General features: G+C 40.1%; 1 protein-coding gene across 4 annotated transcripts in view; it reads right to left on the bottom strand.

Annotated features, from left to right (window-relative positions):
- The window catches only part of LOC124795211 (TP53-binding protein 1-like), a 288,269-nt gene that overhangs the window by 214,578 nt on the left and 46,739 nt on the right, over positions 1–26,952 (bottom strand). For all 4 annotated transcript variants that reach the window (XM_047259124.1, XM_047259126.1, XM_047259125.1 and 1 more), the window contains exon 2: positions 21,372–21,742. In XM_047259124.1, coding sequence (XP_047115080.1) covers positions 21,372–21,742 — 371 coding nt within the window. The remainder of the gene's footprint in view (positions 1–21,371; positions 21,743–26,952) is intronic.

Here is a 26,952-nt window from a genome sequence, read left to right as displayed (position 1 = left end):
CCATTTTCAGAGAACCACAAACAATTCTTTGATGAGCATCATTAACGATTTCTTATGTTGCTTTCTCTCTAATGATATTTGTTACATTATGAGTATCATCTGCAAAAAAGTACCAATTCTGCTTGATGAATGTGAAGTGGAAAAGCACTCATATATTTAAAGAATAGACTAGATCAAAAATAGAATCTTGCGAGCCTCCATGATTTCTCCAAAGTCACTAAAATTTTCTCTAACTTCCAACTTTGTATTATTCAGTACTGCTTTCTGCATTCTGGTAAATTGAACTTGCATAAAATTGCGAAGTATTGTTAACTGCTGATTTATTCACACAACCTCTTTTGCTGCACTAAAGCAGCACCTCCAGGTGATACTACAAAGTGTACAAATTTCCTTCCGCCGTTTGCCGATAGGTGGCGACAACGGTAAGTAGTGGTCGAAAGAAACAGATCGCAGATGCCAGGCAATTAGCTCGGACCTCGGTCAACATAACCTCATTCAAACATTAGTCGATTTGTGTCTACATCATAAAGTTGTTCTTGATTGAAAGTGTCAGTTTACGAGCCCAATTCTCATCATTTGTGGGAGGTGTTACTGTTTTGTTTCAATATGAAGAAAACAGCAGCTGAGTCCCATAGAATGCTCTCAAGTACATATGGTTAGGATGCTATTAGTGAAAGAACGTGTCGTGAGTGGTTTCAATGCTTCAAGAACGGTGATTTTAACATCGTAGACCAGCATAGTGGTGGAAGAGAGAATGTTTTCGAAGATGCAGAATTGGAGACACTGATGAGTGAAAACTCATGTCAAACTCAAGAAGAATTGGCATGATTAGTGGGAGTGACACAGCAAGCCATTTCAAAATGTCTCAAGGCTGTGGGCATGATTCAGAAAGAAGGAACTTGGGTCCTGTATGAGCTGAAACCAAGAGATGTCGAATGGTGTTTGTGTGTTTGAGAACAGTTGCTTCAGAGGCAAAAACGGAAGGGATTTCGCACTGTGACAGGGGACGAAAAATGGGTTCATTACCATAACCCTAAATGCAAAAAATCATGGGGCTAGCCCGGCCATGCTTCCACGTCGAGGACCAAACCGAATATTCACGGCTCCAAGATTATGCTCTGCATTTGGTGGGACCAGCTCGGCGTCGTGTACTATGAGGTGTTAAAACCAAGTGAAACAACCACGGGTGCTCATTATCGAATGCAATTAATGTGTTTGAGCAGAGCATTAAAAGACAAACAGCCGCAATACAGCAAGAGGCACGATAAAGTGATTTTGCAGCACGACAACGCTCGACCCCACGTTGCAAAAGAGGTCAAAACATACTTGGAAGCTTTAAAATGGGATGTCCTACTCCATCCGCCGTATTCTCCAGACATTGCTCCCTCTGACTGTCACCTGTTTAGATCAGTGGCGCATGGCCTGGCTGACCAACACTTCCAATCTCATGAAGAAGCCACAAATTGGATTGATTCGTAGATCGCTTCAAAAGATGAACAATTTTTTCGACGCAGGATTTGTACACTGCCCGAAAGATGGGAGAAAGTAGTGGCCAGCGATGGAAAATACTTTGAATGATACATGTGTAATCAATTTGTTTCATTAAAGGCTCAAATGTTGTGGAAAAAACAGCAGAAGCAAAGTTGTACACCTTGTATATAGAAAAGAAAGCATCCTTACACTATTTATAACTAAAAATTAAAGGACAGCCAGTAACAATAAACCTAAATGGAAAGTATTTCCAGTAATGTCACATTGCTCACCACACGAAGACAGCCCCATAGTTCACATCACACAGCCCCATAGTTCACATCACAGAATTCAGCCCCATGTAGAGAGGAAGAAGACAACAAATCATAACCAGCACAGCATTGGGGCGAACAGTGCTGGGGGAGAGGCACAATTCAAATTAGTCCAAACCAAGACTGAACATATCTGACAGTAAAAGACCACATTCATAATGTCAACCATGTATATATGATATATATGTCTGCTTGTGTCTGTATATGTGCGGATGGATATATGTGTGTGTGTGTGTGTGTGCGTGTGTGTGCGTGTGTGTGTGTGTGTGTGTGTGTGTGTGTGTGTGTGTGTGTGTGCGCGCGCGCGCGTGTATACCTGTCCTTTTTCCCCCCCTAAGGTAAGTCTTTCCACTCCCGAGATTGGAATGACTCCTTACACTCTCCCTTAAAACCCACATCCTTTTGTCTTTCCTTCTCCTTCCCTCTTTCCTGATGAAGCAACTGTGGGTTGTGAAAGCTTGAATTTTGTGTGTGTGTGTTTGTGTGTCTATCAACATACCAACGCTTTTGTTTGACACTACTGTCAGTACTTCTTATTTAGGTTTCTTTGTATTGGCTGTCCTTTATTTTTCATTATGTAGATTACAAGGATGCTTTTCTTTCTATGTAATATTATTGGTTGTCCTCTACTTTTAATTATATAGATTACAAGGATCCTTTCCTTTCCATGTAGTATCAGCTGAAGATGATGCTTTAATGCAGCAGAACCTGTTGTATGAATAAATCAGCAATTAACATCAGTCTGAAGTTCTATTCACGTTCAGATTACCAAGAATTTAAATGGTTGTGGCTGCCCTTGTTATAAAGTTGAATGTGATTTTTGCATTCTGTTTGTCAAGCACGATTCACTCAGCTGTTTGTAAGGCCACCAATTCGATAAAACATAAATATTAAGAATACCATGATCTAAACAATCAAACGCCCTGAAAGATAACAAAAAAGGTTTCTATAAATGTTTTCCCAGCATGTCAGTAAAATAAAATCACCATGGATTTCTTGTCGCATAATATCACACTGTGAGTGCAATGCTTCAGAAAGGCTACTCTCTCTTTCCAGAAGAAGAAAAGGGAAAGTAGGCTTTCCAAATCTTTGCTCTCACACTGTTACATTATGCGGCAAGAAACCTGCGAAGATTTTACTGCATCACAAAAAATATCAACTGTCAATATGTTATTATTTAAGGCTCATAATATTTGGTAAGGGAACATATAAATAATATTCTCAGACCCAACCCTTTTGGAATTCAAGCAGTGATGTGCTAAGCAAATTGTTTCTGCTTAAATGTGAGACTACTCTTAAGTACATCACTTCAACGAATATTTTGGAAAAAGAGAATGGTGTGGAAATTGGAAAATAATTATTTTAGTCCTTGTCGCCTTTTGTATAAAGGTGTTTAACAATGGAATATTTTAATCTGTCCAGAAACATTCTCTGTGCCAGTGAAGAATTTACATAGATAACTAAGAGCATTACTTGTTAAGATACAATAACTCTTCAGAATTCTGCTTGATGTTGCATCAACACAATAGGAGCTTTTACTTTTGAGAACTTTTATAATACTATTAATTTAATTGCTTGAAGTTATATTGAATGACATTTTAAATATATTTTCTTGCATCTTCAAATGAACCATTTAATCCTATTTTTGCTGCTACTTTTAGAAATTGGTTATAAAAATACTCACATCTTGTGAATTATCATGCACAACATTGTCATTCAGTTTGATTGTGATAGTAGGCCTACCCTGTGCACTAACTGGCTGTCCTGTCTCTGGTTTGACAATATCCTTTGCAGTTTTAATCTTCCACTTTTACTAGTTTTTTTGCTTTGAATGATTGCTCCCATCATACCCTTGAATATTGACCTTTCTTCATGGGGCACTCTGTATGGATTTCCCCTTTCGTCTTACACGATATTTTAATTCCTTTAGTTATCCATGAATTACCTTTTTTTTCAAATGAACTTTCTGGAGATTCTACTTTCAAATATTGACACAAATTTACTATGGAATATATTAAATTTCATGTCAGCATCTCTCCCCATACATACGCCATCTCATACCACCTCTTTCATAGTCAATTAAAGGGTAGTTATTTCTCAAAGTTTACTTCCATGATCTTCTGGCAAAGATGGTGCACCAAAACTCATCAACATACACAAAACGTATGTAACATCTACTGGCACTCATCAATAAACTTTTGGAAAGTCTGTGCAGCACTGCACAATCCATTCGACATGCAGCAAATTCCAACAGTCCAAACGGTACTGTAATATGCCTGGTTTATATCCACATAGGTCACTACTTTGTATTTGTAATTGTAGAAAATGATGAGGTCGAGGTTGAGAAAATGTACAAGGGAGTGCTGAAAAGTAATCTCTCTGAATTTTATATGTGAGAAGTTTTACAGCTTTTCAAATAAAATATATGTTATTAACATTCTACATCTTTATTCTTCACAACTACATATTTGTAGCCCTCTAACAGTAAGGGGCTCCAAATAATAATGTGTAACACAGCAGAGTGTGTAGTGTAGCTATGTCAGTGCATGAAAAACAGCATGTTGTAATCGAGTTTCAAATTTTAAGAGTTTGTCCACACATGGAGCACCCTCTCCTTCAGCATTACAGCGCTGGACCACACATGATCTCTGCAACACCTGCAATAATCCGACGCCTTGAGTTTGCTGTCATCAATCACCCTCCACACAATCAACACTTGGTCCCATCCGATTTTCATATGTTTTCAAAACTGAAAGAACACTTTCAAATACATCGCTTTGATAGTGAATGAGCCACTGCAAGCAGAGGTGATGATGTGACTCTGTCAACAAAGTCAAACTTCTCAGTGACAGTATCAACAAATTGGTCTCTCACTGTGAGAAACATGTTCACCACCAGGGTATGAATATGTAGACCCGAAGAATAAAGATGTAGAATGTTAATGACATTTGTCTTATGTAAAAAGCTGTAAGAGTATGTACATATATAATTTGGAGGCAATATTTTTCAGCACGTCCTCGTACAACTGGAAAAATAGCACAGGATATCTCCAATATGTTACACTAAGTAGCTTTACCCAGGCTGTCAATGCTCTACAACCATTACACTGCTGCCAACCAGGTACAATGGTGATGTCCATGTGCTTTCCAACAAATATGCTGCCAGTACCATAGTTTCAAACTCTGTTTCCCCAATGCAAAGTTGTTCATGGGAAATAAACCACAGTGGAAACAATACAAAAGTAGTCCTTATATGGTGCACTGTTACATGATACTGAGGATCTGAAGCACCATCGGTATGTGTAACTGACGAAAATTCTCTTAAAAGGTCCACTAGTCGTGGCAGCCCCGTGGTGCAGGAGTTCTCAATCTGGACGTTATAACTTCTTGCATAGGTGGCTGTTGTTGTTGTTGTTGTTGTTGTGGTCTTCAGTCCTGAGACTGGTTTGATGCAGCTCTCCATGCTACTATATCCTGTGCTAGCTTGTTCATCTCCCAGTACCTACTGCAACCTACATCCTTCTGAATCTGCTTAGTGTATTCATCTCTTGGTCTCCCTCTATGATTTTTACCCTCCACGCTGCCCTCCAATACTAAATTGGTGATCCCTTGATGCCTCAACACATATCCTACCAACCGATCCCTTCTTCTAGTCAAGTTGTGCCACAAACATCTCTTCTCCCCAATCCTATTCAATACTTCCTCATTAGTTATGTGATCTACCCATCTAATCTTCAGCATTCTTCTGTAGCACCACATTTCAAAAGCTTCTATTCTCTTCTAGTCCAAACTATTTATCGTCCATGTTTCACTTCCATACATGGCTACACTCCATACAAATACTTTCAGAAATGACTTCCTGACACTTAAATCTATACTTGATGTTAACAAATTTCTCTTCTTCAGAAACGCTTTCCTTGTCATTGCCAGTCTACATTTTATATCCTCTCTACTTCGACCATCATCAGTTATTTTGCTCCCCAAATAGCAAAATTCCTTTACTACTTTAAGTGTCTAATTTCCTAATCTAATTCCCTCAGCATCACCCGACTTAATTCGACTACATTCCATTATCCTCATTTTGCTTTTGTTGATGTTCATCTTATACCCTCCTTTCAAGACACTATCCATACCATTCAACTGCTCTTCCAAGTCCTTTGCTGTCTCTGACAGAATTACAATGTCATCGGCGAACCTCAAAGTTATTATTTCTTCTCCATGGATTTTAATACCTACTCCAAATTTTTCTTTTGTTTCCTTCACTGCTTGCTCAATATACAGATTGAATAACATCGGGGAGAGACTACAACCTTGTCTCACTCCCTTCCCAACCACTGCTTCTCTTTCATGTCCCTCGACTCTTATAACTGCCATCTGGTTTCCGCACAAATTGTAAATAGCCTTTTGCTCCCTGTATTTAACCCTGTCACCTTCAGAATTTGAAAGAGCGTATTCCACTCAACATTGTCAAAAGCTTTCTCTAAGTCTACAAATGCTAGAAACGTAGGTTTGCCTTTCCTTAATCTAGCTTCTAAGATAAGTCGTAGGGTCAGTATTGCCTCACATGTCCCAACATTTCTACGGAATCCAAACTGATCTTCCCCGAGGTCAGCTTCTACTAGTTTTTCCATTTGTCTGTAAAGAATTCGCATCAGTATTTTGCAGCTGTGACTTATTAAACTGATAGTTAGGTAATTTTTACATTGTCAACAGCTGCATTCTTTGGGATTGGAATTATTATATTCCTCTTGAAGTCTGAGGGTATTTCACCTGTTTCATACATCTTGCTCACCAGATGGTAGAGTTTTGTAAGGACTGGCTCTCCCAAGGCTGTCAGTAGTTCTAATGGAATGTTGTCTACTCCCGGGGCCTTGTTTCGACTCATGTCTTTCAGTGCTCTGTCAAACTCTTCACGCAGTATCATATCTCCCATTTCATCTTCATCTACATCCTCTTCCATTTCCATAATATTGTCCTGAAGTGCATCGCTCTTGTATAGACCCTCTATATACTCCTTCCACCTTTCTGCTTTCCCTTCTTTGCTTAGAACTGGGTTTCCATCTGAGCTCTTGATATTCATGCAAGTGGCTCTCTTTTCTCCAAAGGTCTCTTCAATTTTCCTGTAGGCAGTATCTATCTTACCCCTAGTGAGATAAGCCTCTACATCCTTACATTTGTCCTCTAGCCATGCCTGCTTAGCCATTTTGCACTTCCTCTCGATCTCATTTTTGAGACGTTTGTATTCCTTTTTGCCTGCTTCATTTACTGCATTTTTATATTTTCTCCTTTCATCAGTTAAATTCAATATTTCTTCTGTCACCCAAGGACTTCTACTAGCCTTCGTCTTTTTACCTACTTTATCCTCTGCTGCCTTCACTACTTCATCCCTCAAAGCTACCCATTCTTCTTCTACTGTATTTCTTTCCCCCATTCCTCTCAATTGTTCCCTTATGCTCTCCCTGAAACGCTATACAACCTCTGGTTTAGTCAGTTTATCCAGGTCCCATTTCCTTAAATTCCCACCTTTTTGCAGTTCTTCAGTTTTAATCTATAGGTCATAACCAATAGATTGTGGGCAGAATCCACATCTATCCCTGGAAATGTCTTACAATTTAAAACATGGTTCCTAAATTTCTGTCTTACCATTATATAATCTATCTGAAACCTGTCAGTATCTCTAGGCTTCTTCCATGTATACAACCTTCTTTCATGATTCTTGAACCAAGTGTTAGCTATGATTAAGTTGTGTTCTGTGCAAAATTCTACCAGGCGGCTTCCTCTTTCATTTCTTACCCCCAATCCATATTCACCTTCTATGTTTCCTTCTCTCCCTTTCCCTATTCTCGAATTCCAGTCACCCATGACTATTAAATTTTCGTCTCCCTTCACAATCTGAATAATTTCTTTAATTTCATCATACATTTCTTCAATTTCTTCGTCATCTGCAGAGCTAGTTGGCATATAAACTTGTACTACTGTAGTAGGTGTGGGCTTCGTATCTATCTTGGCCACAATAATGCGTTCACTATGCTGTTTGTAGTAGCTTACCCGCATTCCTATTTTCCTATTCATTATTAAACCTACTCCTGCATCACCACTATTTGATTTTGTGTTTATAACCCTGTAGTCACCTAACCATAAGTCTTGTTCCTCCTGCCACCGAACTTCACTAATTCCCACTATATCTAACTTTAACCTATCCATTTCCCTTTTTTAATTTTCTAACCTACCTGCCCGATTAGCAGGGTAGCAGAATGAATAAGGGCACTAGAGAGGTGTTGTAATGAAAAGGGGACACGAGGCAGGAGATCTACATTTAATTTCTTAAAGCGACAAAAATGTATGTGAATTCAATCTCTGAAGTATTGGTTCAATAATATGTAACGGCTGAAACCAAAACCACAGTTTAAAATGAATTTCTATTACAACTTAGCTTTAAAATGAAAGTAAAGTAACTTAAAATGAAATATAAATACAAAATTGCTTTTAAGTTCAGTTTCCTAAAAACTAACACCCTCAGGGGAGCCTGCAACCTGTCGAGAACATGTCCCCAGTTGGCAGATATGAGAATGCTGCTCAGATATGAGTGGTGGGAGGGAAGTACAGTAAAATACCTCCCACTGATGATAGGCAATTCAGTGTCTAATCTGCACTAAGTGGCTGCAAAAAAACATTATCTCATTTTAGGAGTGGCCTCAAGAAATGCAGAGGGCAACAGAATACTACTACAGATTATTTTTCGTGTATAAAGCAGTCTCCATTTTGTATTAAAAAATATAGCTTCCTCTCATGTTAAATTAATATCTGGAGGTAAAACAGTCACACAGTCTCCCACTCAGATCCCCTAGGAGAGGGGGCACAATAGCAAAACAAGGATTGGTAATGGAATGTCAGAACACTCTCACAAGCAGGAAAACTAGAGAACCTTAAAAGAGAAACAGAAAATAATAATATGAACCTGACAGGAGTTGCCGAGGTAAGATGGGATGGACATTGAGAATTAGTCAGACAAATACATAATAAACTACTCTGGAGGGCAAATGAAAGGAAGGAATGGAATTGGGTTGATCATGACAAAGGAACTGGCTAAGTTTATAGAAAATGTAAGCTATGCAAGTAATAAGTTTACAGGCATAAGGCCGGAAGGAGTACAGAAAGACATACTGATTATCCAGGTGTATACGCCAACTTCAAAACATGATAACCAACTCACAAAGGAAAAATACATCATCATAAAGGAAATAATGAATGATAAATAATGATGCTGGAAAACAGTAATAGGTGACTCGAATGCCATTGTGAGAGAAGAGAAGTAGAGAACCACAGGAGACTGTCATGGTCTTGGAAGGTGTAACGACAGAGGTGAATGGTTTTACGAGTTCTACAGGGAAACACGGCTGTTAGTGGCACATGCACTATTCAAGAATCACAGCAGGAGGCACTACATTTGGAAATCACCAGTAAATAAATAGAGAAACTAACTGATTTACTGGTGGAAGTAAGTTACAGAAATGGAATCAAGAAGGTGCACATATTACTGTGTGCAAACATTAAAAGCAACCATAATTTACTTATGGCATATATAGAAATGAAACTGAAGAAGACGATCATGGTGAAGAAGTGAGACCTAGGGAAGATAAGATCTGGAAGAGAAAGAATTACAGAAATTCTATCACTTGAACATACACATTACGACACAAAGAACCCCCTGAAATGTCAGAGCATATTGGAACATGTTGAAAGAAGGAATCACAGAAACAGGGCAGAAAGTACATGTTATACAAATGGGGAAGGGCAAAAAAGCCTGGCTTATAGAGGAAATGATTTCAAAGATGGAGAAGAGAAGAAAATTCAAAAATAAAAACAATAAAGATGGAAGAAAGATATACAGCACGCTGAATAACGAACTGTGTAGAGTAGTGGAGTAGGCTGTGAAAAAATGGCTGAAATAGGAGTCTCAATTGAGACTCCGTTGAAAAACTGGAGAGGAAGGGAAGATATGATTTACTGTACAACAGAGTAAAGACTACAATAGTGAATCAAAACAACCACGAAGTGCTACAATGGAAATTCTCCATAAAGACAAAAATGTAGTGTACAAAGATCATGAAGACATCCTACAAAGATGGGAAGACTTTCTGAACCTGTTATTAGTGTAAATGACAATGAGAAAGGGCCAACAATCATAATGGAAGAAGTAAAGAGTGCAATGAAAAATGGGAAAGCAGAAGTAGCAGATACAATACAAGGAGAAATACTAAAGCATTTGAACCAAGGAAGTGTAAGAGAAAAATTGAGGTTTCGTAAGAAGAAAATATATGACAGTGCTCAAAGGCCAGAGGACTTTCTGGCAACTGTAATCACTCCAGTACCAAAGAAAGAAGGAACAAAGAAACAATAGGACAATTAGTCTCATTTCATATGCAGCCAAAATTATGTTAAGAATCATTAATAAAAGACTGGAAAAGGTAATGGAGAGGAATCTGGCTGAAGAGAAATTTGGTTTTAGTTGGAATACAGATACAAGAGATGCAACAGGACTCTTGTGAATTTTGGGAGAGAGGTTCATTGATAAGGTAAGAGATCTATATATGTGTTTTATAGACCTGGTAACAACCTTCGATAATGTGACTTGCAAAATATAATTAGGGAAAACGAGTATAAACTGGAAAACCAGACAACTTATAAAATCAATATACCGATCATTAAATCAAAAAGCGTCTTCAGCGGAAATAAGAGGAGGAAGTACCAACTGAACAGAACTAGCAACAGGTGTAAGACAAGGCTGCTGTCTGTCTCCTACCCTTTACAATCTATATTTACAAAATATGATTGATCACTGCCTACTAGATGACAAGGGGGTTAAAGTTGGAGGAAAAAGAATACAGTGTTTGAGACTTGCAGACAATGTGGTCCTCCTAGCAACAGATCAGAAAGAATTACAAGATACAGTGGATACTACTGAAGCTAAAAGAAAGATTTATGGAATGAAAATAAATACAAAGAAAACAAAAATAATGGCACTGGGAGGAAATAAAAAAGTAAAGATAATGCTGAATGGAGAAGTATTAGAACACGTGCAAAGCTTTAATTACCTCAGTAGGTGGACAGAAACCAACTAGAAGAGAAGCACGGGGGGAGGGGGGCGAGGAGAATTTTCTGCAGCAATATGGACAAAGATTCAAGGAAAAGGCCGATAAAATAAAAAGCATCATCAGTGGAAATGAGATGAGGAAGTACCAACTGAACAGAACTAGCAACAGGTGCTAAAGCATGGACACAGGAAGAAAGATACAGTAAGGCTAGAGGTTTTGAAATATGGACATGGTGGAGGATGAAAAAAAATAAGCTGGATGGATAGGGTGAAAAATGAAGAGGTAGTAAAAAAATAGGGTGAGCAGAGACAAATTACATGATGTTGTGAGGTAACGGGTGAGTCGTCACGCCCTGAAAATATAAGTTCGGAGTTGGTGCGGCTGCATGGGGGGTCGGCCAGCTGGGGCCCGGCAGCAAACACGTGGTACCGAATGTGAGCCGGACGAGAGGGGTAGCCCCAGCGCATGGTCCAGCGCGTGGCTGAGAATTCTGCTGTGATGAATACGGTGCTTTGTGTCGATGGAGGAGATGTCTATGCCGGGGAGTGCCGAAGATGGTGGACTTTGTGAAACCTTAATGGCAGACATTTCACAGTTCGTATAGAAATTAATAGTAACTACCGTAGATGAATCATGATACCTCAAAAAGAAAATGTATATTACCATTATTTGCATGACAATTCTGATGGTGTAATCAGATTTCCAATATCTTTATTAGTTTAAAGTTCAGTGTCTGACGCTAAATTATACAAGTAACATCCAGCAACGAATTTCCAAAATCTAAACGGTTCATCCGATTTCGTCGATCTACATGTCTTTAGAAAGCTATTAGTGTAAACCTAAATTGGTATGAATTACAGGCATGTAACGTGAATAGTACATGTGTTATTCGAGGTCAATGTGGCCGATTACTATCGATCACGTCAGGCCATAAGTACTCAACAATTACACGAAAAAACAGTAGCAGCATGCTTATAAATATATTTATTCATCTATGTCTCTGTTTATATCCAATATACTATTCATGAAGAAATTGGTTATATATTTACTGTGTTTTAGAAAGCACAGAGACATTAGGCTACTGGCCTACCTTGTGTTCTATTCCTTTGATATATGTTTATATAATTTGTTTATGAATCTAATAATGTGTGTTAGAGTGTATTTATGGTCCAGCCATAGGAATATTTACTTAATTTCAACTTATTTAAATGTAAATCCAGTAATTAGAAAGTGTTTCATTATGTTTGTGAATTTGTGTTCGCTTGAAGATATGGCAGGAGCGCTCTAGCCAATCACAGCGCTCGTAAATGGGAAACTGGATGGAAGTGGGAGGAGAGCATGGTTTCCACAGAGGACACCAGGTATGTTCTGGACAGTTCAGGACAGGACACGAAAAGTGCCGGACAGCGCAGCAGACACGCGGTCGCGTGAGAGACTTGGAGAGTGTGGAGCGGTTTGTGTGTGGTCGCGGCAGATAGAAATACTTTGGAGTGCCGACTTGTGCATTTGTGAGATTTCTGTGGCTTCTACAGTGAAGACGTAGTGTGCGTTTAGAAGGGAATATCTCGCTAGCTGTGTTGTTGTTCATAACTAATTATGTGCTGTAGGAATCCATTGTTTCCCCATTATTCAACTTATATTTTATTTAATTGCTGGGCCATCGACACCAATAAGCGTTTTGCAGAAATATATCGCATTCTCAAAAGTACTTCTACTGTCGTGCTCATCATTTCAAGTCCTTAAGATAGCACCTGCAGATTTTATCTAATTGCAATCTTTCATTTATACATTTAAATGTTACTTTCATAATTCGCAATTGTTGAGTGATAGAAACCTTTGTCCATTCGATTCATGTGTGTATTCTTATTGTATACTCAGCAATATTTGGCCTGTAATGCGGCAACTGCATATCCCAGCCCCTGGACAACGAAACCAGCCAAAACTTTTAATATTACAATGCTGAGTCAGAGGGTGCGTAGTTATTGGAAAGCCTGCAATGTAATAAAAAGGGAACCAAACTGGATTGAACATATATTAATACATGGAAACAGACTCGATTGAACGGGTATTAATAAAAAGTATTAGAAGGGTACATGGAGGAAGAGAGGAGGCAAGGGAGGAAGAGATTTCAATCCTGGATGATGTGATGGCCGGCAGCACATATAGCAACATTAAAAAAGGAGCAATGAATCGCATGAAATGGAGATGCACAGGACCTGCTAATATAGCATAAAACTGATGATAAGCGGTTAATACTTTACCTTTCACAAGCCACTGTAATGTTGGTATTTGTTCTGTCTTTGAGTAGGTATGAGTGCTCGAAGTGTATGAGCTCAGACGCAGGTAAAGCTTCAGCAAGGGAATACCACAAACTGACTCAGCACTGACCAGCCTTTTAGCAGCAAAGAGGCATCAGTATTGAGGCTGATGAACTATTTTCAAAGCATATTTTCTACAAATGGGTGAGAAAAATGTGTGTACCTACATAACATTAGTTTATTTGTCCATAACAACTTTTACAGTCATGGGCATAGTCTTGAATCTATACTTATAACATAGATTCATCCCCTCACCTAAGACTAAAGGTGTAATAGCTTCATTCATTGGGAAACTGTGTCATCATACCAATAACATGACACGAACATCACTTTCCAAATCTTCAGCAGACTGCTTGCAAGGATGGAAACAAACTTACAAATAAGAAGCTTATATGAACTTCAGTCATGCCTCCACATGTATATCAAATAGCAATTAATGTTTGAATTATTCATTTTTTTAAGTCAGTCCTCCCCATTACAGATAAATAATTGCTGTAAACATAGTTTAACCATTTCATTCAAGTCATTTTCACAATCGATGCTAACCTGCTAAAATACCAAATTTTATAAAAATATGATTTTTGTTGTGAAATGTATGAATTTTAAAAAGTTTTATTTTATTTGTATATAAGCTAAGCTTCGCCTATTGTGGCAGCAGTGTAGGAGGGGGTTGGGGGTGGGAGGGGGGGGGGGGGGTGGAGGGAGCGTACTGAGCACTTTCTGAAGGCAGCATGGGCACATGAGGTGGAAAAGACTGAGAACCATTGATGGGTCGAAATGCTCTACTGGGCAAAACTAAATTACTATCCAACAACAGCGTTACTGCACTTGGCCTTCCAGTAGCCATTATCGGAAACGTGGTGATTTTACAGTAAACAGGTACAGTGATGGCTAAGGAAAACACATTGCACTGTCATGGCTTTCATGTCATATGTGCAAACAATATCAAGTGGTTCAGCATTTCCTCATGAAATATCATCAGTAAAGCAGTGCCATGTTATCCATAATTATGATACGCATGAGAGTGGAAAACAGAGGAAGATGATACGAAAGTGGAAACATTCTGATGAAAAACAGCTTATATTCAAAGATTTACAGTTTTGTCATGAAGAGAAAAAGGAGAATCAGGTAATAATACCTCAACAGAAAGCAATCTTGCAGGCAGCAAAAATGGGAGGGAAGTCAGAAAGTACAGTAAAGTACATTTCAAAAGACTTTCAGACAGAGGAAAAAACAGGAAAAGAACTTAAATCTCCTGGAAAACAAAGGAATTCCAGAAAAATATTTCCTATGGATAACTTTTCTAAAGCAGTTACTTGAAGAAAAACAAAATTGGAATATTATGAGCAGAAGAACAGAATCCCAACATTGGCAAAGCTACTTATAGTTTCAAAAATGGAGATAAATTTTCAAAGGCAGAAAATTCTGAAAGAGATGGGATTCAGTTTTAAGGAACATAAAAATAGGTACCAGCGTAACAGAAGATCCTGACATTGTTGCAAAGTGTGCAGAATACTTAAGAGAAATCAAAAACAATGAAAAGGGGCCAAATAAACTAGTGGTATTCATAGATGAAACATGGGTGCATATGCAATACACCACCCATGAAGAACTACTGGCAGCATGAAAAGGTTCCAGGTGTAATGAACAATATCAGTGTAGGCCAAGAGCTATTGTTGTCCACACTGAAGGAGCGATGGGTTTCATAGACAGAGTACAGTTAATTTAGGATTAGAAATCTAAATCCCAAGATTATCATGATGATATGAATGGGGATAATTACCACAAATGGTAAGGAAAGAAACTGATTCCTAACTTCTGCACTGGTAGTACTGTTGTTCTCGATAATGCACCATATCATATTGTTCAGATAAATAAAGCCCCCACTCTACAGCTCATAAAAAGAACATAACTGAACGACTTGTTCAGGACAAAACAAGTTTGAACAGAGGTTAACAAGAAATGAGCTTTCACGAACTGTGCATTATAATAAGCCAAAGCGTACACAGTTTTAAAGTGTAAGGGATACACTGTTCTCAGGCTTCCACTATACTACTGTGATTTGAAACCTATAGAGCTAATCTGGAATATGATGAAACAAAAAAACTGCAGAAAAAGAACATTTCTTCCATTAATTTGAGAAATTTTTGGTATGCCCGATTTATTATACAGAAGCCAACTGTGCTGCTGCATAGCTACATCAAGTGTCCTTGTTAACAGTGTTCAATATCATTTCTTGCTATGAATTCCAATTTGGTAGCATTCCAGATTTTGGTCCATTTGGTATGTTCTTCCCATGTACATGTTATACTTCCCAATTACTTGAGGCCTCAGGAGTGTCACGTTCCTCTTTGTTTTCTGAGAAAACCTCTTAACTGTGCAGGTTGGCTGCCACATGAGGAGGAGATCATTGTGACTACTTTCTCTTATAGTTCCAGTGGCTGAATACCCGGAGACTTTTAAAATGAGAAAAGTGCAGAACCAGAAAATAGATTATCCATGAAAAATGTATAATGTGACTTGCTATTCTCTGCTGGAATTTCGTCATGTAATGCCAGTAAGGAGCTTGCTGTCTTGCCCAATACTTTCCCATCTCTGTGTTTGGTTTTGGACCTTTTCCCGATAAAGTTTAAAATTGACTAAATAGCCATTCTTAGTGTTGAGGCTATATATTTTGTCCCCAATTCATACTGGTTTACCCCCAATAAATTGCTTGCAACCATGGTGGACAAAATGTTTAACCATGTATTCGTCATTTGACAGATGCTCTTCAGATACAAAATTGTCTATACACTGCTTCGTTAGCATTTCCATAAATGTATTGATTTTCCAAGCCTTATTATTGTAGTCAATCTTGGTGTTATTGGCACAGTGCAAAAATCGATAGATTTGTAGAAATCTATGCCACCTGAGCATGGAGCTACACACAGAACCATCCTTCATGTCATCATCACTTTCCCAGTAATGTCTTTTAGATGGCAGAATATTGTACCCACTAACAAACAGAATCCTGATGAAACTTTTGATTTCATCAGCTGGTTGGTTGGTTGTTTTGGGGAAGGAGACCAGACATCGAGGTCATCGGTCTCATCGGATTAGGGAAGGATGGGGAAGGAAGTCGGCCGTGCCCTTTGAAAGGAACCATCCCAGCATTTGCCTGAAGCGATTTAGGGAAATCACGGAAAACCTCAATCAGGATGGCCGGACGCGGGATTGAACCGTCGTCCTCCCGAGTGCACATCAGCTGGTATATTTGGATTTGGGCAGTTAATAAATAATGCATAATGTCTTGTTTCATCAGCTAAATGCTCCATTATCTCGTTGTTAATAAACTTTTCAGAAATCTCCAAAGCAGACATACTTTTATATTTAGAATAATCAATCTTGAGGCTCCATGAAAATACCTGCAGTCATATCCTTATCTAGTAATATGTTTAAGGCTTCAGCAAGTGAAAGACTTCCAGAAGATATAAAAGGAATATCAAAAATAATATAGGTTAGTTCAAATGCCTAGCATTGCCATATGGCAACAGCAATGTTCAAACTAAGATATGCTGGTCATTATTTATTTAGATTACTAAATACTGTAATATCATATTCAGCAGTGTATCTGTAACACCACTACATAGTACGTTTTACTTTGATAATAGCACAACAACAGATAGACAGAAACCAACAATGACCATATTGTTGAGTTCCACATTCCTCTCTGCATTGAAGCCATTAATGTGTTAATGTCTTTACTGGTTGAATGCATAAAATCCAATTCCTGCTCTGCATTTGTTACAACCTCCTCAATGTGAAAGTAAGACATGTACACTGACAATTTATTGCCAGAATAGGAGTGTTTTCATAACAATGGTCAGTTCAGTAATAACAGGTGTCATCATATAGCTGCACTGCCATGAAACTGATGACTTAATTATAAATGCTTCAGTAACAAACCAGTACTAAAAAAGGGAGAGTGGGAGATAGGAACTCATCACATTTCTGATACCACCTCTCCGTTTGAGTCCAGAAGTGCCTTACGGATTTCTGTGCTCTATATTGATGTCACTCTTATCAGAATGCACTACACCTTATCATCAGTCACTCTTGAATGATCATGGGGGTTCCGCGTTCGATTCCCACCCAAGTTGGCAATTTTCTCGGCCTAGAGACTGGGTGTTTGCGTTGTCATCATCATCATCGTCATCATCACCACCGCCATCATTCGTGACAGTGACTAGATTAGACTGTGAAAAAAAATGGTCTGTGTAAAAATTGAGACTTTGTATGGGTGCTGATGACCGCGCAGTTGAGCACCCCTCAAACCAATCATCATCATCATCATCAATAATATCATCTTGAATGATGTTTTGTAGAAACTGCCAAAATCGTGGATAGGAAATCTGAGGTTGCAGCTGCTTAGCTATTTATTATGAACACTTCATCATATAAGGCAATTATAGATGGTTTGCAACCCTGCTCGACTATCTCACACATTGGGTTGCTGTGCAATGAGTGCATGGAGAATGGAAAAGCCCATATGAGTAAGAAATACACTACTCTGTGCAGATCTGACAGAGCATGATCCTCGCCCCTGCTAGGCTTAGAGGAATCTCTCTCTCTCTCTCTCTCTCTCTCTCTCTCTCTCTCTCTCTCTCTCTCTCTCTCTCTCTCTCTTTGGAGGTTAGGCGTATTAGTGTGGGTGATCGTGCTACTATTTGGGATGTGCTTGTGGCAGGCATCTGTGGCTGAGGGATGAGTCTACCAACAACGCCAAGAGGTGACAGAGGAATGTACAAAGTAGCATTCCTAATGGAACTCACCTAAGTTAAATGCAAGTGCCTGTGTGTGTGTGTGTGTGTGTGTGTGTGTGTGTGTGTGTGTGTGTGTGGACGCGCGTGCACGCACGCACGGCTTGTGCGTGCACAAACAGCTGGCTAAATTATTCAGGTCGGAAATAGCTAATGCACTGTTATGTATGTCCCAGGTCCTTCCCAAAGCAGCTGAAAGAGAATGCGTAGAATGAACAAGCAGCTTAAGGTCAGTGTATTTTAACAAACACCTGACAATATCAGTGCAGTTATTCTGAAACAGAAACATCACTACATCACAGCATGTTGGATGTAAAAAATGAATGTACTTAACACATTCAGTGAGATATATTCACTAGGTAGTTAAGAACTATGGCCTGACATAAAAATCTTGAAGGTGACAGCTTTTGAGAAAATGTTATCAGAAGGGTACAAATTTACATTGATGCACATTTTTCACAGAAATTACAATTCTATTTTTATACACAGTATCTTAACAACTGACATGGCAGCCTTTTTATGGCATTGTGAGTGGTGCATACCTATTCCTGGGATCCAATTGCTGTGTCGGTATCGAGCCCCCTATTTATGGTTACATCTGACATCCCATTAACATACTTTTCTCCCACAATTGTTGTTATTTCATGAAGTGCAAACCATCTGCAATTTTATGGCTCCAATGAATGAGAAAGACAGCAAGATTTTGATTTATTAAGAGATAGTTCCCATTTTTTGAAATGAGTCAGTGAAAGTGTAGTATCCGGCCACTTGCTTGGCCAAATACCACCGCGGAACATATCTGCGGCTGGCAGGTTGCCATACCCCTCGGCATCCTCCATGGAAGCCAGACACACACACAGCAATCACCATTCTGGTTGTGCATACCACCAGGCAACAATAGCCAGTCATGCTGTGAACACGACCGAGGACAACATGTGCATTCCAGACTCCAGTGGGCTCTGCAAGAGGCATCTGCATCGCCCACCAACAGTGTGCAAAACCAATTGCAGAGCTGTAAACGTGGCATTACATTTTCACCCACGCACCATGTGAAAAATCCACATCTCAGGTGACCACCACAGAGGCTGGAAACTGTCCAAGATGAAGAAGGTGACCACCACAGAAATCCTTCTGTTAGAGTAGAGAGTACCTAAGATGCTGCTCCACCACTAGCCTCAGCACTCACTCTCACCCCAGACTCAACACCAGCTGCTCCTTGCAATCCAGCCATCAGTAGTCATCTTCAACAGCAATATTCATTGCTGTCCCGATCTCCAACTGGACATCGACCAAGGGTGGCCTAGGACTTTGACCAACACATACGGAGCTGCCTGCAGCTGATCGATCTGGACACCTATCCAGACACTAGCCTGATCACGGTCTAGGACATCAACAGGGCAATGACCAGACACTGACCTTGGGCACCAATTTGGGCTCCAGTGAGAACTCTACCATTCTACCAGAAGTAGCTTTTATTTTCTATTTCACATCAAACTGGGGACTGTTCATTCCTGAGTTACCAATAAAAGTGTTCTTTCACTGTAACCTGTGGACTGACAATTATGTGCTGTCCTTATAAACTTGTAAAGATCAAGACATAAAAAAAAAGATCAGGACTGTGTTGTAAGCTCCTTGTTTATGGGGTAACATAATTAAGAAGTCTACTGGAATAAGGATCTCAAGAAACATAAAGACACATCAATAAAGGCATAGCTTGTGATTTAAATAAAGCTTTGCACCTATCACTTAATTTACTAAGATCTTCTCGTGCATCTTAATTCATCACACAGGAACCACTGATGTAGTAAAATATTAGGACCATCTTTTATGTTTTTACAAATGACCAGTAAGTTGTGTCTAGGAACACTGCAACATATTAATAACGATGACTTTCGACTACTGTCTTGCACAGATGATCTTTGGAATTGTAAGTGTGCTTCAGTTGTTCTATGGCTGTTCCTTGCTTGGATATTGTATTGTATTGTGGTTATTTCTGTAATAAAGAGATGCTATCTCATACTGGGACACATTATCTGTCACCCTGATCCTATCCTGGGGCAGGACATTAGAGTGGTGACCACACAATGATTGCTTACTGTTTAACAGTTGTGTGGCCCAATTCACAAGACAAGACAATGATTTCAGTGTCAGAGCATACAGTGCTTCGCAATCAACTTTTCAGAAACTCACATTCATGAAACATGAAAGGTACACTCATCAGCTTACTGTTCCAACAGCAGACAACAATGTCGAACAGTGGCATACCACAATCAATTTGCTTTGCAACTTTATTGCCATTGGCACATACTGAACCACAAACGGCCAGATTTGCAATCCTTCGCTCAGACCAATGTGTCTTTCGCAGCGTATGTGGAATCGTTTGACCTGGTGCTCGTGCAGCCAGCTGCACTGTCTTTGAACATTCCTATTGCATTCTCCACTGCTTTGAACAGATATGGAACATTCGTCTATTGTACCTCTACGGATGTCGCCCTGGCAATCAGCACGACTACCCTTCAACATCACCTCCACCTGCTGTCGCGCACATTCAAAATTCCACCAATTCACCTGGACCAACCCACTGTCTGCTTCACAATAATCTTCACCAAACTTAACGTAACTAGTGATGGTGTTAAATCTGTTACACTGCTCGGTCACTTACACAGTGCACTATTGTCTGTCACAGACTGCACAGAGTATCAACGGACAAGCAGCAGTCGATGACCTCTCAAAAGCCGGAGTTGAGAGACCTTTGGACAGCTTGTGGGCTTCACCCAGCAAGCTAATGCCCCTAAAAGACAGTACCGTAATTTAAGTGCAGACTACAGGGCCCTTAATGCACATACGATAACAGCATGCCGGCTGGAATGTCCATAAATTGAAGTAGTTGTCATGTCATCGCAAAGAGTTGATAGTTCTGAAGATGTACTGAGGTCTTCAAGTTCAGCCATAGCAAAGTGGAGAGCATGGGGTCAGCCTGTGAGATGGAAGCATTGGCATCCTCAGATGAGGTTGTGAGTGGATGCAATATTCTGGGTGCAGTGATAATGAGGGAGCTGTGATGTAATAGTGGCCGAGTCCAGACCATTCAGCAAGTTATAGATACGTGTCAAATGATGGCGATGAAGCTGTCCTCAGCAAAAAACACCATAGTACCCTATGACAACAACAATGATACACAACTATAATCAGTCACCTTGTACAACAACCTGTGTGTAACAATTTGGTTGGATATTAAATGGAATGTTCAAAATGAGTCAATCACACAAAAAGCAGGTGGTAAACTTCTGTTGCTTGATACTACACTGAGAAAATGCAATAAATATATGGATGAGACTTAACAGGACCAGTTGCTTACCTTCTCCTTCATCCTTTCCCAGCACACCTTCAATATTTGCTGCCTCCTCTTTTCCACCAAAATCTTTAGCAGTCGCTGTCTCATTTGTACTGAGCCCATCATCAACAGTTGGTGCTTTGTTTTCTTCCACTACAACTCCAGTTGTGGATGCTTCATTTTTTTCCACTACATCTTTAACACTGGATGTCTCGTTTCTTTCAGCTACATCTTCAACAGTGGATGTCTCCTCTTTTTTCAGTGCAGCACTTATCATCTCATTTTTCCCCGCCTCTTCTCTAACAGTGGACACTTCATCTTCCTTCATAAGAACTTCGATAGTAGACTTTTCTGCATTCTGTGTTTTCACCTCATTTGTATCTTTGGTGGGAAAACTGAAAATACAGACAGCAGTACATTGATACAACTGTAGATAATTTTTCCAACAACCAAATCATTTCTAAGGTAACCATGAACAAGATTACATCCATTTTACAACATTTCACAAACTAAACAAAAGATATTCAAAGTAACTGGTTGGTTGAGTTATTGTTTCTGTCTATGCAACAGTCTGATCTTCAGCATCTTTGCAAAAAATAGTCACAGATTAGTGTGCTATTTAAACTTTGGTAAAGTAAAATGTTAAACATACATATGCACTCAAGCAAAACATGTGCCTAAAACATGGAGGAGTACCATGTACAGCTTCTCAAATGAAAAATACAGATACTACAAAACACACTGAAATCCAGTTACTTCTGGAATGGTTGGTTGGTTGATTTGAGGGAGGGGACCAAACAGCGAGGTCACTGGTCCCATCGGATTAGGGTAGGATGGTGAAGAAAGTCGGCCGTGCCCTTTCAAAGGAACCATCTCAGCATTTTCCTGAGGCAAGAAATCACAGAAAACCAAAATCAGGATGGCCAGGCATGGGTTTGAACCATCATCCTCCCAAATGCGAGTCCAGTATGCGAACCACTGTGCCACCTCGTTTGGTTGCTTTGAGAATGATCTTTGACAACTCAGAAATTTAAAGTCTACACTACAGCTCCCTAATTGTCACCTAATGCAGCTGGATACATGAAAAATTTACTCACCAAGTGGCTGCAGGAGAACACACGCACACAAAGGTATTGAAGGAAGGCGGATGAAGAAAAAGGCCTGTCAAGGTTTAGGTGACAGGGAGTGTTTGGAAAGGTCGCCCAGAACTCCGAATCAGGGAACACTTAATAGACATGATGAGAAGGAAAGACTGACTGTTGGGGACTGCACAGAAGAAGAGTTGAAATCCATAGTCTTAATGGTGGAAGACAGGGTGACAAGCAAGACAACAGATTACAGACAAAACTGTGCAAGTGTTAATAAGAGCAGAAAGCTAAGTAAACTGTATATGGTAGCGGTGAGGATAGAGATGTCAGAAAATAAAAAGATACAGGAAACTAAAAGGGAATGGGTAAAGGTATAGTTATTGAGAACAAAAGTTGAGACTGAAGAAATTAATGTAAATTAAAGCCATGTGGGTGGCAAAAACTAAGGACAAGCTGTAATGTCAGTTCCTATCTGCACAGTTCTGATAAGTTAGTGTCTGAAGGAAGAATCAAGATGGCATGTGTGGTGAAATAATCACCAATATCAAAACTGCCATGCTGTAGAGCATGCTCTGTAACAGGATACTGTGTGTTGCCAGTGTACATCCCCTGCTTAAGTCCATTCATCCTGACTGGTAACTTGATACACGCCCGACACCTCTACCGCTTGCAAGGCACCTAACTTTCCACTATTACAAACTCTTCCACAATGTTTTGTCAGTAATCTATTTTTGTTCAGTGCCCATCTTCCACCTCTAAGCTCTCAGGAGTACTAATCTCAACCAGTGCAATCCCAAATAATCAGTCTTTCGTTCTTATCCCATCTGGTAACTCTCCCCTGACCAAGGGTTCGGGGTGACTTTTCCAAATTCTCCCCAGTTCCTGAACCCCACCAGTCCTTTTTCTTCATCCCTCTTTCTTGTCCTTCAACATTTCTGCCAGAAGAAGAAACCACTGGCTCTGAAAGCTTGCAATATTCCTTAAATTGTGTGTTCTCCTGCTGCCGCTTGGTGAGTATATTTCTTATGTAACCAGTTATATTACCAAAAACTGGAAACTGATTATTTTTGTTAATACAATCATCATCTAAAATAGATAATATGGTCCCTTTAACCTTTGAAATGCTATCACCAGTATATGAAATGTGATTGATTAAATTTTAGTGCACAACAAGCACCAATTTACTGCTATGCAATAAACGGCGCAAATTTGATTGTTCTTTCACTGTAGAAAGAGGCCAGCTCATAACAGAGTAGGCACCCCACCCTTAAAACTCTTATAGGAGACTTCTTTTTATTAGAGCGTTTCTACCTGAGTATTTTTAGCATTATGAATTTCATTCAGCAGACTAGTTAACATACATTATGGATGACTTTTCATAGCACCAAACTCAGCATCAAGCTGACAGCTGTTGTTCTTTTACAGTTGACAGTTTTGTTTACTGACAAGCCCAGTGGAAAATTGTTTTCTGCTCTGTGCAGAAGTTTACATGGTAACTTCATTCTAGATCTAATGATATGATGATCAGCCCAACCTTTAGCTCCATGCAAAGCCTTAATTATTACACCATTTCTAGTATACCTCATGTGCACAATTACACAATCCAGCAGTTACCAGTGTTTATAGAGTTAGTTCGCAAACAAGCTGTTTTATATTTGACAATCTAAAGAACGACTTAGTAATGCAAAAATAAAGAAGTCATCTTACAAAACTGATCTGTCATTGTCAGGGATGTTAAACAAAACTCCTTGTAGGTCTTCATACATTCGTTGATATGGCGTATTGTCAGGGCAAAGAAAATCCCTTTGAATTTGATCAAGGAACTACATTCATTACAAAATTTAAATTTTGATGAAGGGTGTGGAAAATATCATCATCATGGGGGGAGGAAGGTTTTCACTAAAGTAATTAATGCAGTTGATTGCATATGAGCACAACCATTAAAGCAGCTCTAAAGTACACATTGTTATTGACACAACAATATAATATTGCGAAAGTGAGAAGTCAAAAATGGCACAATATTACTGCTCAATATTTACACCTGAAGCATCATTTACAATACTGCCTTTATAGTTAACATGCCAGCAATTGATGACATGGAACTTGCAAGTATTGTGATTAAATTGCTTGCCTTGTGAAACACAAACTGAAATTATACAGAATGGGCGAGACAAGCCAAAGGAACTTTCTTTCATTATTTCAATGGACTAGGGACTCTTATAAGGCAGCAAAAATTCATAAATCACAACAACTAATTACAAATTGAAGAAGTGAACTGTGAGGTTCATCCCATACATGTGATGTTTCCTACATATTTCTCTATTGTAATTGTTGTAACTACGCAGTACACTAGACTGACCCAAAGTAACTCAAATATAGCTTTAATAATGAATCACTAAACTACAACAGAAGACAGAGTCCTGTGAATACCCACATAATAAAATATAGTACACTGACATGAACAGCACACTGGAAATATACACACGAAGGGCCAGTCAGTGCTACTTTGCACATATATATGCTCGAGTCGCCTGTAGATGGTACAGTGGCATGTTGCCACGCTCACGCCTCCTACATGCACCCTCCAGTGGCCGGTCTGTGCTGATACAGTTGATGGCCAACTCAAACCAGAGCAGCGGCAGCCAGTGCCAACAGAGGGGGCGGGATGATGAGTCTGACGGGCACCAGAGCATAGGGCCGGGACACGCACAAATGTGAGCTTGCCCAAGGGTTGCACCCAACGACAGCAACAGAGTGGAAGGGCCATCACAGTCCCAATCTCGTCATCAGCAGACAGGTCCCGGTGCCGGAGCAGCAGGACTGGACCCACTGGTGACGATGACTGATTTGATGATGAAGATGGGGTTGGTAGGGGTGGCCCAACTAGAGCAACAGGCTGCGGCAATGGACACGAGGCCTAAGACAGACCAGCACTCAGCATCAGGAAGCTGGAACCCGATGGTCCCACACATGGAAGAGGCAGCCAATAGGGTGGGGGTAGCTCAACAGCAGGCAACGAGGGGCTTGAGGCGGAGGGTGGTAGGGCAGGCTGCAGCGATGGTCGTTGCATCAGCAAACCAATAGCTTCCTGAAGGAAGCGTGAGCACCACTAATCAAGGTGGCACACCATCAGTCCATCAGCCATATGGACACCACACAGATGGCATCCCCACTAACAGACAACAATTGCCAGTATCCACTTGGGCCAGCAACTAAACCCTTGTGTCCAAACCAGTGACCACGGCGTGAAACGGCCAGATGAACTAGACTATGGCAGCCATAGAGCAGGCCACAGAAAATGGACGCACATGTGTGGCTGCTGGCCATAAAGCAACTGAGCCAGGCTCTGCTACCCCATAGGCGTAAAGTGATAGTTGCTCAGAAAATGGAGAAGGGCATCGTCCGGAAGAAATGCATAAAAAACTTTTTCATTTGGGACAATGGAAAATCCAGGAAGGAATGTAACAATATTAGAGAAGGAAAGTTGCTACTCACCATATAACGGACACACACACACACACACGCAGCTTGCACTCACGTCTGCAGTCTCGTATAACTGAAACCACACTGCGAGCAGCAGCACCAGTGCATGATGGGAGAGGAGAATCGTTTTGTTGTGCCTATTGTGACTCAGCATCTCCGCTGTATGGTGAGTAGTAACCTTCCGTCTCTAATATTGTTTTTCATTTGGGACTTGAACGTACGCACTAGTTGTTCTGCCTCGCCATTTGACTGTGGGTGGGAAGGCAGAGCCATAACCTGACGAGTGCCGTGATGGGAACAAAACAACTAAAAGATGTGAGAAACACACTGGGGATCATTATCAGAAACGAAGGTACACGACAACCCCTCAACAGAAAAAAAAACACCAAAACTGTAAGAATTGTGACCTCGGCTGATGTCAACACACACCGGAGAATATAAGGAAACCGATAAAATGCATTGACAACCAAGAGCAAATAGGAATCCATGAAGGGAGACCCGAAGTCTACATGAACGCGTTCCCATGGCTGGTGTGAAGCAGGCCAAGGTGACAGAGATGGCTGGGAGCTGCTTGATGTCAGGCACACTGCACACAAACTGCCACAATATGGACAATGTCACCATCAATCCCGGGACCAAGAACATGTCTCCTAGGTATCAGTTCAGTGTGTGAATGTCCCAATGGTCCGGGCATAGAATCTTGCACCTTAACACGGCAGGAATGACTACTCTGCGAGAGAGGTCTTCTGTGGACTGATGCAAAACACCAAAATCAAATCACCTGGCTAAGAACTTAGGCAGTGGCAAGAGCAGCTACTATGAGCGAGTTTGTAACTGGGTAAACCTTGACCGTTGCCTGCATTTCAGTATCAAAATGGAAGCAAAGCAATTCTTCACGAACAAAGATGGGATCAGGACCTACAGGAAGATGAGCCAAGACATCGGCATTAACATGTTTAGACGTGGGTCAAAAATGAATTACGTAATTGTAGCAAGACAAGAACAGTGTGCAGCATTGTAGGCGATGTGCTGCC

Source organism: Schistocerca piceifrons, chromosome 4 (genome assembly GCF_021461385.2).
Source record: "Schistocerca piceifrons isolate TAMUIC-IGC-003096 chromosome 4, iqSchPice1.1, whole genome shotgun sequence".
Taxonomy (NCBI): domain Eukaryota; kingdom Metazoa; phylum Arthropoda; class Insecta; order Orthoptera; family Acrididae; genus Schistocerca; species Schistocerca piceifrons.
This window is presented reverse-complemented; position numbering and strand designations above follow the sequence as displayed.